This window comes from Homarus americanus, unplaced genomic scaffold, assembly GCF_018991925.1.
Source record: "Homarus americanus isolate GMGI-L3 unplaced genomic scaffold, GMGI_Hamer_2.0 scaffold23617, whole genome shotgun sequence".
In the NCBI taxonomy this organism is placed as follows: Eukaryota; Metazoa; Arthropoda; class Malacostraca; order Decapoda; family Nephropidae; genus Homarus; species Homarus americanus.
This window is the reverse complement of record NW_024720711.1, coordinates 2,976,607-2,991,463: the sequence shown is the minus strand read 5'-3', so window position 1 is coordinate 2,991,463 and position 14,857 is coordinate 2,976,607. Positions and strand designations below refer to the sequence as shown.

Here is a 14,857-nt window from a genome sequence, read left to right as displayed (position 1 = left end):
TCTATATTTTGTACTTTTATGATATTTTTTGGTTTCATAATCTTAAAATGAGAAGGTAATCCTTGTTATATTTGTAGGTTATGTGCGTGGAATAAATGCTGAAGTGCCAAAACCCCCAATTAAAGCAAGACTTAGACACAAAGAATATGGGAGACATGAGAGATTGGTCGCCAGCAACAGTGAGCATGGTCATCTCATAGACAGAAGACCGAACCCTAGTAAAGACAGAGCAAATAATGATAATAAAACTGGTAATAAGAACCCTCATACAGAGGATTATACACACTATGATCCATCTGATGACTATGTACAGAGTAATGATGATAATGATTACAATGAAGTTCAAAGTGAATATGTTGGAAATAATAGTAATGGTGAAGAGGTGAATGAGTACATTAAAGATGACAGTGACTATACTGGAGGTATATACAATGTTACACCTCCTGATGCCTCACTCTTGGTGTATAATAGGATCCCCAAGTGTGCCTCCTCAACCATGCAGACTATCCTCCGCAGGTATGTACAATTTCGGCCATGTTTTTTAAACGCTCGGGTTACTCATTATTATCCGGAAAGCGCCCTCCAAACCGTAATTAATTTTTATAAAGCAAATATACGTGATTTAGTTCGGGTTACTATTTAGTAATCTGAATTGTTATTGAAGCATTTTGGAAAAGTCTTCATGTGTGGGTAGACCCTGAAAACTTATCCGGAAAGTTCCAACTAGTTATATATGAATAGATAAAGCCTCTGAAATACAATACACTCGTATGTAAATTAAAATGATAAACTAAAGAAAACTAATATTTAAATGTCCTAATAACCAGTTCTGACAGAAATGTATATATTTTTAAGTCATCGTTGTGTACCCCCGTGATGTTTTACCTTCAACTCCGAAGATTTTTCGTCTCCCCCATAACTTTTACTTTTTTTTTTTGTCCTTTTCACCACTGTTCGGCTCGTTAGCATCTTGGACGATCGGTCCATTCGATGACCTCAATTTCAGGGTGATCCTGGAGGTAGTCCTTCACTATGTTGCTGGTATGAATGGGACTGTTGTCATGAACCAGCCTGATAGTGTGGGGGGCTGGAACTGCCATAACCGGGACTGGAGGAATTAGCACTTGCTCCAGGACGTCTACATACTGATCACCAGTGAAACGGCCATTGATCTTGACCAGTTCACCTGGCCCATGTGCCCACATCCACCCCAGAATGACACTGACACCCTACCACTCACTGCGCGATGTTAAATGTGTTTCTCATGGTAGCAGGAGTCGGGGGGCCGCCAGCACTGCCTTGCTTCGGCTCCCAGAGACCTGAACACCGTTTCATCGGTAAATATAATGGTTCTCCAGTATTCTTCTCTATGCGGAAGGTGTTCCAATGCAAAGCCGAGTTGACACTCTTTGTGAGTAGGTGTTAGCCACCCTTTGTGAGCTGGAATATGGCAGTCGATCCCGGCTTCATGAAGTCGGCGTCTCGTCGTCATGTGATGGCAGTTAAGGCCCAGATTTCTTGTATGCTCCACTGATGTTCGCATTGGATATGCCGTTGCAGCTGCCACGATCATGGCGTCCATCCTTGCTGACGTTACTCGTGGCCTCCTGCTTCGAGGTTTCGTCTCCACTGAGCCCTCTTCCTCCCACTGGCGGATCCACCTCCTAATCGTCTTGGTGCTCCTCCCCACTTCGAGAGCAATGTTCGGCACAGTTGCACCGGCTCTCCACATCCCGATGATTTGGCCTCGCTCGGCAATCACTGCCAACGAATTTGCTCATCCTGCAGGCATATCTGAAATGGCAGAGTAATATTTTGTTGTGGTAACTGATACAGGCTTTTATATACTAGAGTAAATTCATGGTATTAGTAACACCTAGGTTAAGTATTTTTCATCTGACATAACGTTTTGGTGAATCTTTTTAGGATCAACTGCCCAAGAAACCCTTCCTATTTTATGTATTCATAGTGAACTGCAAGTGGATTTCCCCTGTGACTGTAGAGTGAACATTTGCCGATAATCCTCATCATCATCAAGATTTAGTTTAACCAGACCACTGACACCCATTTGAGTCTCTCCTAGGGCTGGCCAGAGGGATTAGTTAACATATATTTGTGTTTCTATAATTTAGTGTTATATAGTTTGGAGGAGATTACAGTATTTCAAAAAGGTCAAAACTGAACTTCGGGAAAATTTGGGGGTCTGCTAAAATGTCTTACATTGTAGGGTTAGTGAAGCATATTGTTCGATACCGATTACAAATGGGGCATTCAATGAGAATATGTTGGAGCATATAGGTGGGGCTCCATTAGGGGAAGACATGAGTTGGCCATGCGTCAATCGCGTATGCCCAATTCTTAGACGATTCAGAATAGTTATGTGATGTTGAGAGGATTGTTTTGATGGTGACCAAGGATAAACTGATGATTTGATCATTTTTAGCTTGTGACTTGATGGTTCATTTTCCCAGGACTTTTGCTAACCGAAAAAATGCTTATGTGTATAGAAGATTTTCAACTCAATATCACATATTCTTTCACCTCTACAAATATCTGCTCTCACTCATGGGACACCCTGCAATAGTATAAGGACGACATGGGCTATGCTGACAAATTAATGTGACTTACCTGTTGGTGACGATGGTAGAAATGAGACCTCAGCATATTTCAGTATTCAACATCACCTCCTTCAGCTGGTGTGGGTGGCGCCAACCTTGGTAACAACTTGTGTATTCTCCGTGACTACCATTACTGGTAGTCATGGAGAATTAATTACTGGTGTGCCCATCATTCGCACCGTCGTAGCCATGAACGGCAGAGATATGGTCGTTGTAGTGCTTTTATTTACCCTTACACATCTCTCGCCATGCTTAATAATATTAACTATTTACATGACATTCTTATTGTTATCAGTGATTGCGGAATTCACGATGTTATGCTCCGCCTACACACAGCCTGTTACTAGACTAACCCCCACCTCTATCCTCCCCCCCCCACACTACAGTGGGCGACATCTGTTGGCCGACCATAGCATTTCCCCCAGCTGTTTCGAAACTTCAGACTCAAGGCTATTCAAAACCTCACTGTGGCTGGGTAGTGGACATGATTTTTGTGCACGATAGTACAACTATAGCTGGCTGTCTCCCTCCCGGTGGGCGGCTTGCCCCAGCCAGTGACGTCACAACCAATCACCGAGCTTTAAGCAGTCACGTGACTTTTTAGCAACTTTAACCCTTATTTTTGACACTTTTTGGGCCAATTTATTTTAAAATATCATTATTATAGTGAATTTAAGCATTTTCTTTACCCATTGACCTGCCATCTTACCAAAAAATCTTACCGTCAACTCGTCCATTCTTGTTTTGTTGACTTCCTCCTCTATGACATAACTCCTCTTCCCTTCCATTACTTTGGCATTTTTTCTTCAACTACACACCTATGATGACTGATTCTCCTTACAGACTCTCCCGCCACTTGGGTTTTGAACACTTGTCGTCATTAATATATGATAAGCGTCAGCTGAGCCAAGACGACCAGGAGGAGTTAGTGGACAACCTCACCACATCTGCGGAGGCCACACCCTCTCATGCTCTCAGCTATGACCGACATATCTACTACACCAACTTTACAGCGTAAGTTGTGAATATCTGTTTATACATAGGAAGATTGGATCACATGAAGATTAGTCCCCAAGCCTATTTTTCCTGAAGATTAACCAACCAAACCTAACCTTACTTAACCTAACCCTTGATGTATGATAATTATTTTGTGGGTCCCTTTTTTCTGACCTGACCTGTCTAGTCACGTCACCACCCTTCTCTTAAGCTCCTCTACGTGTGTGTTGGTGTGGGGATTAGTGGATGTCATCATTATGACCTGACCTCATGTTTTTAGGTCACCCTGTATATTTAAGCCTCTCTCTGTCCATGTAATCCAGTTGCCTCTGAAGATGTCTTAAGCCTCTCTCTGTCCATGTAATCCAGTTGCCTCTGAAGATGTCTTGAATAAAAGAAAGCTAAGGACTCCGTTGTTCCATTTTCCCGTGTGATTTTATCAAGATAAATATATATATATATATATATATATATATATATATATATATATATATATATATATATATATATATATATATATATATATATATATATATATATAAAAATATAATTTTATTAATGAGTATGGGTTTTTGTGCTCTCTCTCAGGATGGAATGGAGAAAGGAAACTCACGATGTGCTCTCTGTATACATGTTGTATTGGATGTACAATGCAGCTTGGTGCTGGGAAGGCAGCATGGTTACAAGCGTGATGTAGAGAGAGCTGGTTAGTGAGGACGCTCAGAGAAGGACAGCTTGTGGGTCGCCATGCTCGCCAGCGGGACAGAGGACTGCCAGGCAGGCGGGGGAGCGAGGGAAGGCCGCCAGTCAGCGGCGGAGGAGGTGTTGCTGGCTGCGGCTGTAGGTAGAAAGAGAGAGATCACCACGAGGTCAGGTCTTAAATAGCGGGGGGTAGGCGTGGCTTAGCAGTTGACCCCCGCTCCGTGATGTATGGCGGCGCTGGTTGACCTAGACCACGAGGCATACACTGGGGAATTGGTGGGGTCGGCTAGGCAGCGACAAACAGCGTTTGTAGGGGAGAATTCCACTACAACATCTTCAGAGGCAACTGGATTACATGGAAATATCATCCAGGGAATCTATGAGGAACTCTAGTAAATCATCAACTGCGACCTTTGTAAAGAGTGATGTTACATCAAAGCTGACCAGTTTAAAATCGTAATTAATGTGTAAGTTATTGAGTTTATCAACCAGATCCATATTATTCTTGATGTTGGAGTTAGAAATGTTGCCAACTAGGGGATTTAGTAAAGAAACTAACCATTTAGATAGTTTATAAGGGATTGACCCAACTGAGCTAATGATGGGTCTTGCTGGGTTATTGGGCTTGTGGGTCTTGATTACACCGTACATGTACTGTATGGCAGTGGATGGGACGTTGAAGTAAGATGTTTAATGAGAGTAGCTTAGCCTCTCAATAGGGACTTCAGTTTTTTTGTTGAACTGGGTGTTGACAGTGTTGAGAGGATTATTTATGAGTTTAGAATATGTTGTAGTATCACATAAGAGGTCATTCATTTTAGAGATATAGTCATCTTTGTAACATCACTCTTTATAAAGGTCCCAGTTGATGATTTACTAGAGTTTCTCATAGATTCCCTGGATGATATTTCACTGCCCGTCTCGAAAGACGACTTCATCGAACTCATCAAACTATGTATTAAGGATTGCAAATTTGAATTCAATGGAGAATATTATGCTCAAAAATTTGGTATGGCAATCAGTAATCCACTCTCACCTGTATTAAGCAACCTATATATGGAATTCTTTGAAAAGAAACTATTAAGTAATTACCACCCTCAGCAGTATGGTTTAGATATGTTGATGATGTATTATGTCTCTGGCCATGTAATGAGGACCTAAAAGCTTTCCTGCCACAACTTAACAACTTCCCCCTCGATCAAATTCACTGTGGAATTAGAGCAAGACTGTAAATTGCCATTCCTAGACTGTCATTCACTGTGGAATTAGAGCAAGACTGTAAATTGCCATTCCTAGACTGTCTGATACACAGAATAGGTAACACCTTTAAGTTCAGTATTTATAGAAAACCAACTAATGTGTGTTCATACATTCATTATTATTCTGCCCACCATAATAAAGTCAAACAGTCAGTATTTCCTAGCTGCAGTGGTGATAAAACTCCACCAAAAAAGAGAGGAAGGATGTGGTACCACCAAGCATTTAAAAGTGAGTGGTTAACTGACCCTAAAGTGCATAATGCAGAGTTATTGTTGTTTGCATATATGGTAGAACATGGAATGGCATTTTCCCAAGTAGATCATCTAACTGAGGTAATGAAAAGGATGTTTCCCAAATGTGACACTGCTAAGAAAATGACTATGAAAAAAAAACAAAGGCCTCATATGTGATGCAGGATGGACTAGCATGGGAAGAACGTGAAGAAATGGCGGAAATATGCAAGAAGAATAAGTTTGCTTTAATTAGCGACGAAAGCACCGACGTATCAGTGGCGCAGATACTTGCAGTCATGGTAAGATACTTTGACAAGAATAAGTGCAAAGTGACAGATACGTTACTAGACATTCTGGAGGTTGAAGATGTGGTGGGATGCAATCCTAGACAAGGTTCTTCAAACTCCAGAGCACGAGCAGTAGATATATTCAATAAGTGGTACAAGACTTGGCGGGATAGCCGACCGATACAGAAGCGAGTACGAGGGACCCCGGGCCGTATGTAGGCCGAGGCCGATCTGAGGGATGTTAGCTAGCTAGGCAAGGGGAGTTGCTAGACATCACTAGGACAATAAATGAGGTCCTCTAATTACTCGACTAGCGCTGTACAGACATAGTATATCGGGACATAGTAAGTGAACATAGGCATTAGACATAAGCATAGATATCAGACATGCTATAATAATATGTAGTAATACAGACATGTGAATAAATGGTACAATGAATGGTAACAGAGTCCTGCCGTCAGGCGTGTTCACATATCTTGGTATTTACATATCTATACAGAAGATGCTAGTGGCGGAGGAATATGTACACACGCCGTGTGTACGTATTCCTCCGCCATACGCTCCCTCTCGCCTCAGTCTCACACTTGCTTGCGTGTGTTTTGTGTGATCTCGCAATGCCTAAGCGACCAGCTACTAAAACTCCCCCGCAATGTTGCTAAGAGTTCACGTGTGGCAGTTATGTTGGACGTGAAATTGGATATCGTAAAAAGACATGAACATGGAGAAGGAAAGTCGGTGATTGGACGCGCGCACGGCTTGGCGCCCTCTACTGTGCATTCTATAGTTAAAAGTGTCGACAAGATCAAGGAGATGGCCGGGTCTGCAACATCACTGATGGCTACGAAGGTGACAAGGTTCCGTGATGTCTACATTTAAAACTTACCTCACACACCTACACACATAAACATTTAAACACTCACAAACTTTATTTTTTTGTTCTAAATGTATTGAGTAAAACAAGTGTTAAAATCTGACGGGCGTGACCACCGCGATACCCGTATCCCCCCTATTTACATTATTTCTTATGGGAGAAATTTCTCCACTATTCGCAATTTCGATATTAGCAACGAGTTTCATGCCCGTAACCTTTGCGAGAAGTGAGGCAGCCCTGTACTGTATGGTTAAACTATAGAGTAAAGAAGTTATTCTGTCTCACATTTCTCGTGAATGTAGGAAAAGTCACAAACCAAACGTGACCTAACCTAACTTTATTTAGGCTATTTAAAAGATGTGCAAGTTAATTTCCTTAAGACTTTTATCCAAGGTTAAAGTTTTTTAGTTTTTTTACTTTTTGCTGAACACCTTTCTCATACCCAGGCTTGGTGAAGATCGTCCAGTCTATATTAACATCATCCGGAACCCAGTAGAGCAGTTCATCTCTTCATTCTATTACCGCCGCAGTGATGAGAGGCTAAACCGTCTTCACTCTCGTGGTCACCTGAGCATGGTCTCTCCCAGATGGATCAACAGGTAATAAGAGGATGGGAAAAAACAAAGGAAATAATGTAGAAAGTGAATTTAGTGAAAAGATACTTGAAGATATGAGAATATTTAACTCCTTGAGTTCTGTACAATAACTTATCATCCTTGGTAAAGTGTCGCTTTCACTATAAACTCGCATCAAGTTGTTATATATTTTCATTAATTTCACACTTGACAAATAATCTCAAATATTTAAAAAAAAATCTAATAAACCCTTGTGGGCTTCATAATATGCTTCCGACCTCGAACTACAGGTTGGGAACGACTGTTTTAACTCAGATTGTCATATACTGTACAGGGTGTGTAAAAATGATTATACACACTCTACTTCACAGATTTTCAAGATCACATGAATGCTCGTAAAGCAACAGCAACATTGCCATCACTAGTGGAACAACTCGCAAAAATTTGTAGGGTTGTGTGTATAATCTTTTTCTTTTTTCACCCTGTATATCTCGGAGAATTCATTTTGTTGTTTGATTTCATTTCACCGTTTGATCTTTCAATCATATTACAGGGCTAACTGGGGCGGATTCAGGAATATCAAGGGGGAGGGGGGAGTCCAAGAAGTTGTGGGTGGGCGAAGATGACGAGTGCAGCGAGCCCACCTAACTGTGAGGTTTTGGATGGGGGCTGTCAGAAGATTTTCCTTTTTGAAATCTGACCAATAACATGGGCATTTTCAGGCCATTTTGAAGCCATGCTCACTTGATATTAAGAGATATTCTGAAGTCAATAGTTCATACTTTTTACTATACAGTACTACAAAAATATCTGAGTGCATTACTATTGTACATTAAAGAAAAAGTATTGGAATTTTCTGGTTTAAGTGTACGTGTGTTTGTGGGGAGAGGGGGGGGGGGTTTCCGGACCCTCCCCCCTGATCCACCCTTTGTTAATAGTAATGTAGAAATGCCCATAGAAGCCTACATACCTTATTAATATTTCACATTTGATGTTATTACTTTTATTTTGAAATATTTGTTTTGAGAATGTGGATAAATCACCTGTGTTGGAGGTCAGTAATCAGTGTTGGTGTGCATGAGTTGTAGGTACTGTGAGGACCCCTTGATATGAACAGGATAGGGGGAATATGCAAGTCTGTTAAGTTCAAGAAAGTTATTCTTAATAATCACAAATTTGTTAACGGAAGAAGTGTTAAGTTAATAGGGAGTGTAAGTGGGGTCTGCTGTGTTGTGACAACGAATGTGAGATGGATAATCAGAATGAAGGAGTAAAGCACTTATATAGATGAATGTAGTATAATGTGCATAGTAAAATGGTAATGACAATGGAAAGATAGTTTGTTATTTGAAAGTTGTTAGGTTAAAGACATCTCACCCAATAAAAAATTTAATTTTTCTTTGTTTATTTAGAACAGTGGAGGAGTGTGTTTCAACTAATGACTCGGAATGCTTATTTCTGCCTGGTGAGGAAAAGGAAACTTTTGTCACCTTCTTCTGTGGCCACCACATCTTCTGCCGGTAAGTGAGGAATTGGAAATATTTACGATGTGGTTTGGAGTACAGTATATAAATGGCTGTTGAGAAAGCTGCTGTGTGTAGAGATACTATTACTCTTGAGATACAGTATTCATATTGAGTTTGCTCTCTGTGTGATTGTAATTTCATTACAGTTTTTTATTCACATTACTTGCTGCTATAGAACCCCCTGTATTATTTCATATGAAAAGAAACTGACATTTGTGACTGAGTGGGATGGGTTTGTTTGAGATTGTGCGCAAATTATTTATCCTGAAATTTTGGAGTTGTGAAAGTATCAAAACGTTAACAATTTTGTCACATGCACTGATAGGTGACAGCTGCTGAAAATATCAAAACGTAAACAATTTTGTCACATGTACTGATAGATTACAGCTGCTGAAAGTTGCTTTTTCTGAGAATGTGGTCTCCATGTTAAGTTGATACTGCCTTCAAGGGTCAGGATATGGATAGGTTGCTTTGAAGCTTCTACTTTTTTGTCTTTGTAAACATATTTTAAAAAAATTGCTCTTGCTTGATATTGGAAGTTCTTATGCTTCTAGCTTTGGGCATCATGATGCAAATCACATCAGCAATGAATATGATTTGCATGGTTAAAATGTTTTTAAGCTTACAGTTTTGGCCATTTTGGCCCAAAATTGGGTTTGGTTTAAAATCTCAGTACAGTATAGGTACTCCAGAGCATGCTGATTCCTAATCCATGGTCCACAAATCGATTGCTGGATAATTAGTGGTTGTAAAGATGCTTGGAATATTTTATTGACATTTTCTCGATGCTAATTAATGTGCTCGCCAGCTGTGGGTCTCCGAGGTGATTGGTGTTTTTGCTTTCTTCTTAGTTAATCCCATTAAATTTCAAGTCTGAAAGAAAAGTCATATTTGGTGTCGAGCCCAGAATTGCAATCTCTGGTATTTTGTGCAAAATCGCAATATACTGTTGTAAGTGGGGGGGGGTGTTCTCTCTCTTACTGCCCCCCCTTGTCTTTCTCATACTTCTCTATTCCTTTTCTTATTTCCTTCAATGTTCTTTCTACTTATTTCAGTTCATTGGTTACTACATAACCTCAGTTCTTTGGTAGCATGGCAAGGGTCTAGGGCACATGGGTATTGTAATTCTGATATCAGGGTCACTTGGACAGAAATAAAAGTGAACTACTGCGGGAAAATGAATACCCCTAATGTACTCTAAGAAAAGGTTTATTAACCCTTTGGATGCGACATGCGGGTAAACCCGCCCAAAATATTATATTAATTAAATGCGACAAGCGGGGATATCCCACGGCCTTGAAAAAACTTCCCCAAATGAGACGACATGCGGACATATTATGTATTGAGGTATAGGAGTATTTCTTGAATGCAATATAGCTTATTTTTGTACTATTTTGTTTGATATTATCTGAATATGTAATACATATCTAAATTTGCTGTTTAGTAACCAAATTGATATAATTTATTTGCCATATACCAGACATTGATTTATACCAATTTCCTGCATTTTTGGGTATAAATGTCATTTTTTCTCTAAAATTTGCACACATATGTGAATTTTTGTTCCAGATTTGGAAAATATACTAAAAGTTCTCTAGGAAAAACATATAGAAAATGTGATTATATGAAATTCATTTTTGGCAGGATAATTGACACTTTTCAGGAACCGGCGCGAAATTTAATTACGCACCTAAAGGGTTAATATGAAATCCAAGTAGGGAAAAAGATATCATTAACATACAGCTCCAAGGTGCAACTCCTCGGCATTACTCAATTGCAATTTACCCAGATACTGTACTCTTACTACTCACAACCTCACTTTTACTTTTATCCTCTTCGCCACTGATCGGCTTGTTAGCCACTTGGGCGATCGGTCACGTCTCTGATTACTTTTCCTTTTCATTTATCTTCTTCATCAAAAGATCGGCTCGCTAGCCGCCCGGGCAATGGGTCACATCTCTGTCACGCACTGTTGGCAAATACTGGGCATGCACCGGCTCCTGAATGTACCTGAACCCGCCCCAGTGTTGGTCAAGTCTTGTCTTGAAAGAACTCGCACTCGGTGCCGTCACAACACTCTCTGGTAGATTGTTCCAAGAGTTTACAACCCTCACTCCGAAAAAGTTTACCCTCACGGACTTGCGGCTTCTTCAATTTTGAGCTGTGACCCCTTGTGGGGCGAGCGTCTGCCAGCTCCAAGTAAGGACACTCAACTGAGTAGTGCTCCCTGAGATGCTTATACACCTCAACTAGGTCCCCCCTTGCCCCTCTGTAGTATGAGCTAGGCAAGTTCAGGCGCTCCAATCTCTCAGGGTAGCTGAGGTGCCGAAGTGCAGGCACCAGTTTGGTGGCCCTCCTTTGAACATTTTAAACCAACTGACAGTCCCTAGCATATCTCGGGGACCAGATGGGGTGACAGTACTCCAGATGGGGAAGCACTTCACTTCTGAAGATTGTTACGAGGGACGGACCGTCTAGATATCTGAACAACCTTCTTATAAGACCCAATAATTTATTTGCCTGATTTACCTTCTTCTCACAATGGCCTGAGAACTTCAGCTCATTGTCAACATACACACCTTGGTCCTTCTCACACACAGTCTCAACTAGTGCAGTTTCTTCATCCCGTTGGGACATAAGATACGCCTCCTTACCGTTGGTATGCCCCAGGTGCATCCTCTTACCCTTCGTGGCATTGAATCTCAGCAGCCATTTCTTCGACCATTCCTGGAGCCCACAGAGGTCCTTCTGCAGTTCCTCACAGTCCGCTTGGTTCTTAATTTCCAGAAATAACTTGGCGTCATCGGCAAACATTTGTATGGAGGAGTGTACAACGTCAGGCATGTCATTTATGAAACAAACAAATAACAGCGGGTCCAATACACTGCCCTTGTGACAGGTACGGTTGATGATTTCATGCCATTAATCACCACACACTGCTTGCGGTCATGTAGAAAGACTTCTATCCACACAAGACATTTCCCCGAATTCCGTACCCTTCCAGTTTGATTTTCAGCCTTTCGTGGGATACACTGTCGAAAGCCTCCCTCTTCTCATCTTTTCTTCCTGGCTGCTTCCTGGACAGAAGACACAAGAAAAAGATTCTCCTACTCAATGTGCATGATAACTGTGACCACAACTGTGAGAGAATGTTTAACAGACTATAAAGTCAAAGTGCAGTGGCAACATCCTCTTGTTTTTGTTTATACTGTACAGGTACAGTGGGGTATGCTATAACGAACGGATCCTACTACGAATATTCCTATAACGAACGGTTTTACCTATAAAATTGAGAATGCTATAACGAACGAAACTCCTACAACGAACATTATTTTATTTTATTTTTTTTTTTTTTTTTACTAATTTATTGTTTTTTTATTACAAGTATTAATGATATTGGTTATTTCAGGGGTTTAGATGCATATTTATGCACTTTTTTACAATTTTTACAATTTTATATTATATGTTTCAGTGTTAAGTGGTTGTATTTGGGGGCCTGGAACAGATTAATCCTATAATGAACAAGGTTCTAGAACCAATTAGATTCGTTATAGCATACCCCACTGTACTTCAAAATAAACAATGCCATGCACACTTAAGTTTACACAAACAGGATGAATATCTAAAGACAGACAACTAGTTAGTTAAACAGTTGATGACTGATTCTTATTGTGTCTATAAACAGGTAAACCAACTTTGTAACCCAAAGTTCCTAATGTCATTGCAAAGAATTAAAAAAGTAGAAAATGTAAAGATGATTATTGGCTAACACAACTTGAGAAAATTTTGCATGTTACAGGAAATAGGAAGGTCATCAGTCTTTAAAATCAATTTCTCCATAACATAACATAATATATCATATAGTAGTGAGTTTCTACACTATCTTATGCTAAGAATAAAAAAAAAAAAATTGGTTTAAGTTGTGTTTAGGGTTTGGCTGGTAGTATGGTTAACAGTGCTGCACATACAAACAGGTCAAGAACAGAAATATTCTCTTAATTGGTCAGTCAGTCAAGAAATTAATTCATAGAGCTCACAAATTCAACTGAAAGTTCAGTTCTTTTTTTTTTACAAGAACTCTGCTATCACTCATCTGCAATGCAACACAAGAAAATGATACTGTACTGTACAACAGCATGTCAGCTACTGAATATTCCATAGTTAATGCTGCTGTTTATCATAATAAATCTGCAATCAAATATCTTCTCTACAAAACCGAGAATACCTTGTGTCACAAAGTAATTTATTCGCCTGTGTGCTACAGCTTTGCTCGATGGATGGTACACTGTGACAGATTGCTCAAGTGGTTGTGGAGACAGCAAGAAGAGAACTAGCCTGGCTATGTTGCAGTGTGAGGTCTTTCGGCTGGTCTCTTGCTATGATATTCATTACTGTAGCCTAAAGTGTTTCCTCATCAACATATCTCTCAACCATACCTGGAAAAAAATAAATCTACATGAATAGTTACATAGATTGTAAAACTAACCATGTGTAATTTTAAGATGTACTGTATCTTGAAATTTACATCATTAACAACAGGTGGCAGTCTAATCAGTTTTACTGTGAGGTAGATGATATGTTCTCTACACCTAAATTTCCTTCTCTTTTTTTCTCTGGCAGGACAATAGGACACAAAGATGCTCTACAGTTGGCCAAGCAGGTTGTGTCTGAAGACTACAGTGTTGTTGGTTTGGTGAAACACATGGAGCTCACTCTTCAACTAATGGAAACTCTTGTCCCACGTTATTTGACTGGGGCATTGAAAATATATGAAAATATAAGTAAGTACCATGGTAATACTGAACAGTATTGTTATATTACAGTACATTACAGTACTGCACTCATATATATATATATATATATATATATATATATATATATATATATATATATATATATATATATATATATATATATATATATATATATATATATATATATATATATATGTGGATAAGATAAATCTTGATAAAATCACACGGGAAGATGGAAACAACGGAGTACCTTAGCTATATATATATATATATATATATATATATATATATATATATATATATATATTTACTCTTGAGTAAATATGTTATCTTTTGTGCAAAATATATGACATTTATATTCAAAATATTCCTGGTCTTACAAGGAATCCAGCAATGTCAATTATATTATCCTAACTTTAGTTTGAGGTATTATTTTTTTACAAAAAAGTTAAGTATTCTGGTTTTCCCACACATCTCCTTGGGACGGTTGGTGGGGGGTGGGGGGGAGAGGGAGGGACCGACCGACCATCTGTTACCCTGTGAAGAATATTTTTTTTTTTTTTATTAACTGAAGATATTTGTTTTAGCTCATAAAATTCATACAAATTACCTGGTCAGAATATAATTTACATTGCTGGAATTCTTATAATTTGATGATCATTTTGAATATAAACATCATATACAGTAAAAGTCCAAAAATCCGGACTGCTTGGGGATTGGGTCGGTCCGGATTTTCGGATTTTCCGGATTCTCAGGCAGTACTGTACTTTTAAAATTGAAATTTAAGGAGGAATAAAGAAGAGATGAACAGGTACATTTTGATAGTTTATTCATTAGCAAATATAGCATGCTTTATTTATCAAACGAGCAGTTTTAATGAAAAAGCTGTGAGTTCTAGAATTTTATTCTTTGCCTTTTTGATATCATAAATTGTAGACTTTCCAATGTTGTATGTTTCCATTAGAACAGTATTGCTCACACCACGTACTAGTTTCTTAATTATTTCAAGTTTGTCACTCAATTTCAACGTGTTCT

At 39.2% G+C, this 14,857-nt stretch overlaps 1 protein-coding gene and 1 long non-coding RNA gene across 2 annotated transcripts in view; one reads left to right on the top strand and one right to left on the bottom strand.

Annotated features, from left to right (window-relative positions):
* Nucleotides 1-14,857, top strand: part of LOC121860736 (heparan sulfate 2-O-sulfotransferase pipe-like) — a 64,481-nt gene that overhangs the window by 40,566 nt on the left and 9,058 nt on the right. The window contains exons 3-7 of the mRNA XM_042358064.1: nucleotides 78-516; nucleotides 3,462-3,632; nucleotides 7,414-7,566; nucleotides 8,955-9,062; nucleotides 13,689-13,849. Coding sequence (XP_042213998.1) covers nucleotides 78-516; nucleotides 3,462-3,632; nucleotides 7,414-7,566; nucleotides 8,955-9,062; nucleotides 13,689-13,849 — 1,032 coding nt within the window. The remainder of the gene's footprint in view (nucleotides 1-77; nucleotides 517-3,461; nucleotides 3,633-7,413; nucleotides 7,567-8,954; nucleotides 9,063-13,688; nucleotides 13,850-14,857) is intronic.
* The window catches only part of LOC121860737, a 20,253-nt gene continuing 17,404 nt past the window's right edge, over nucleotides 12,009-14,857 (bottom strand). Inside the window, exons 2-3 of the long non-coding RNA XR_006087923.1 lie at nucleotides 13,294-13,504; nucleotides 12,009-12,145 (exon numbers count right to left, since the gene is read on the bottom strand). This is a non-coding gene — a long non-coding RNA (uncharacterized LOC121860737). The remainder of the gene's footprint in view (nucleotides 12,146-13,293; nucleotides 13,505-14,857) is intronic.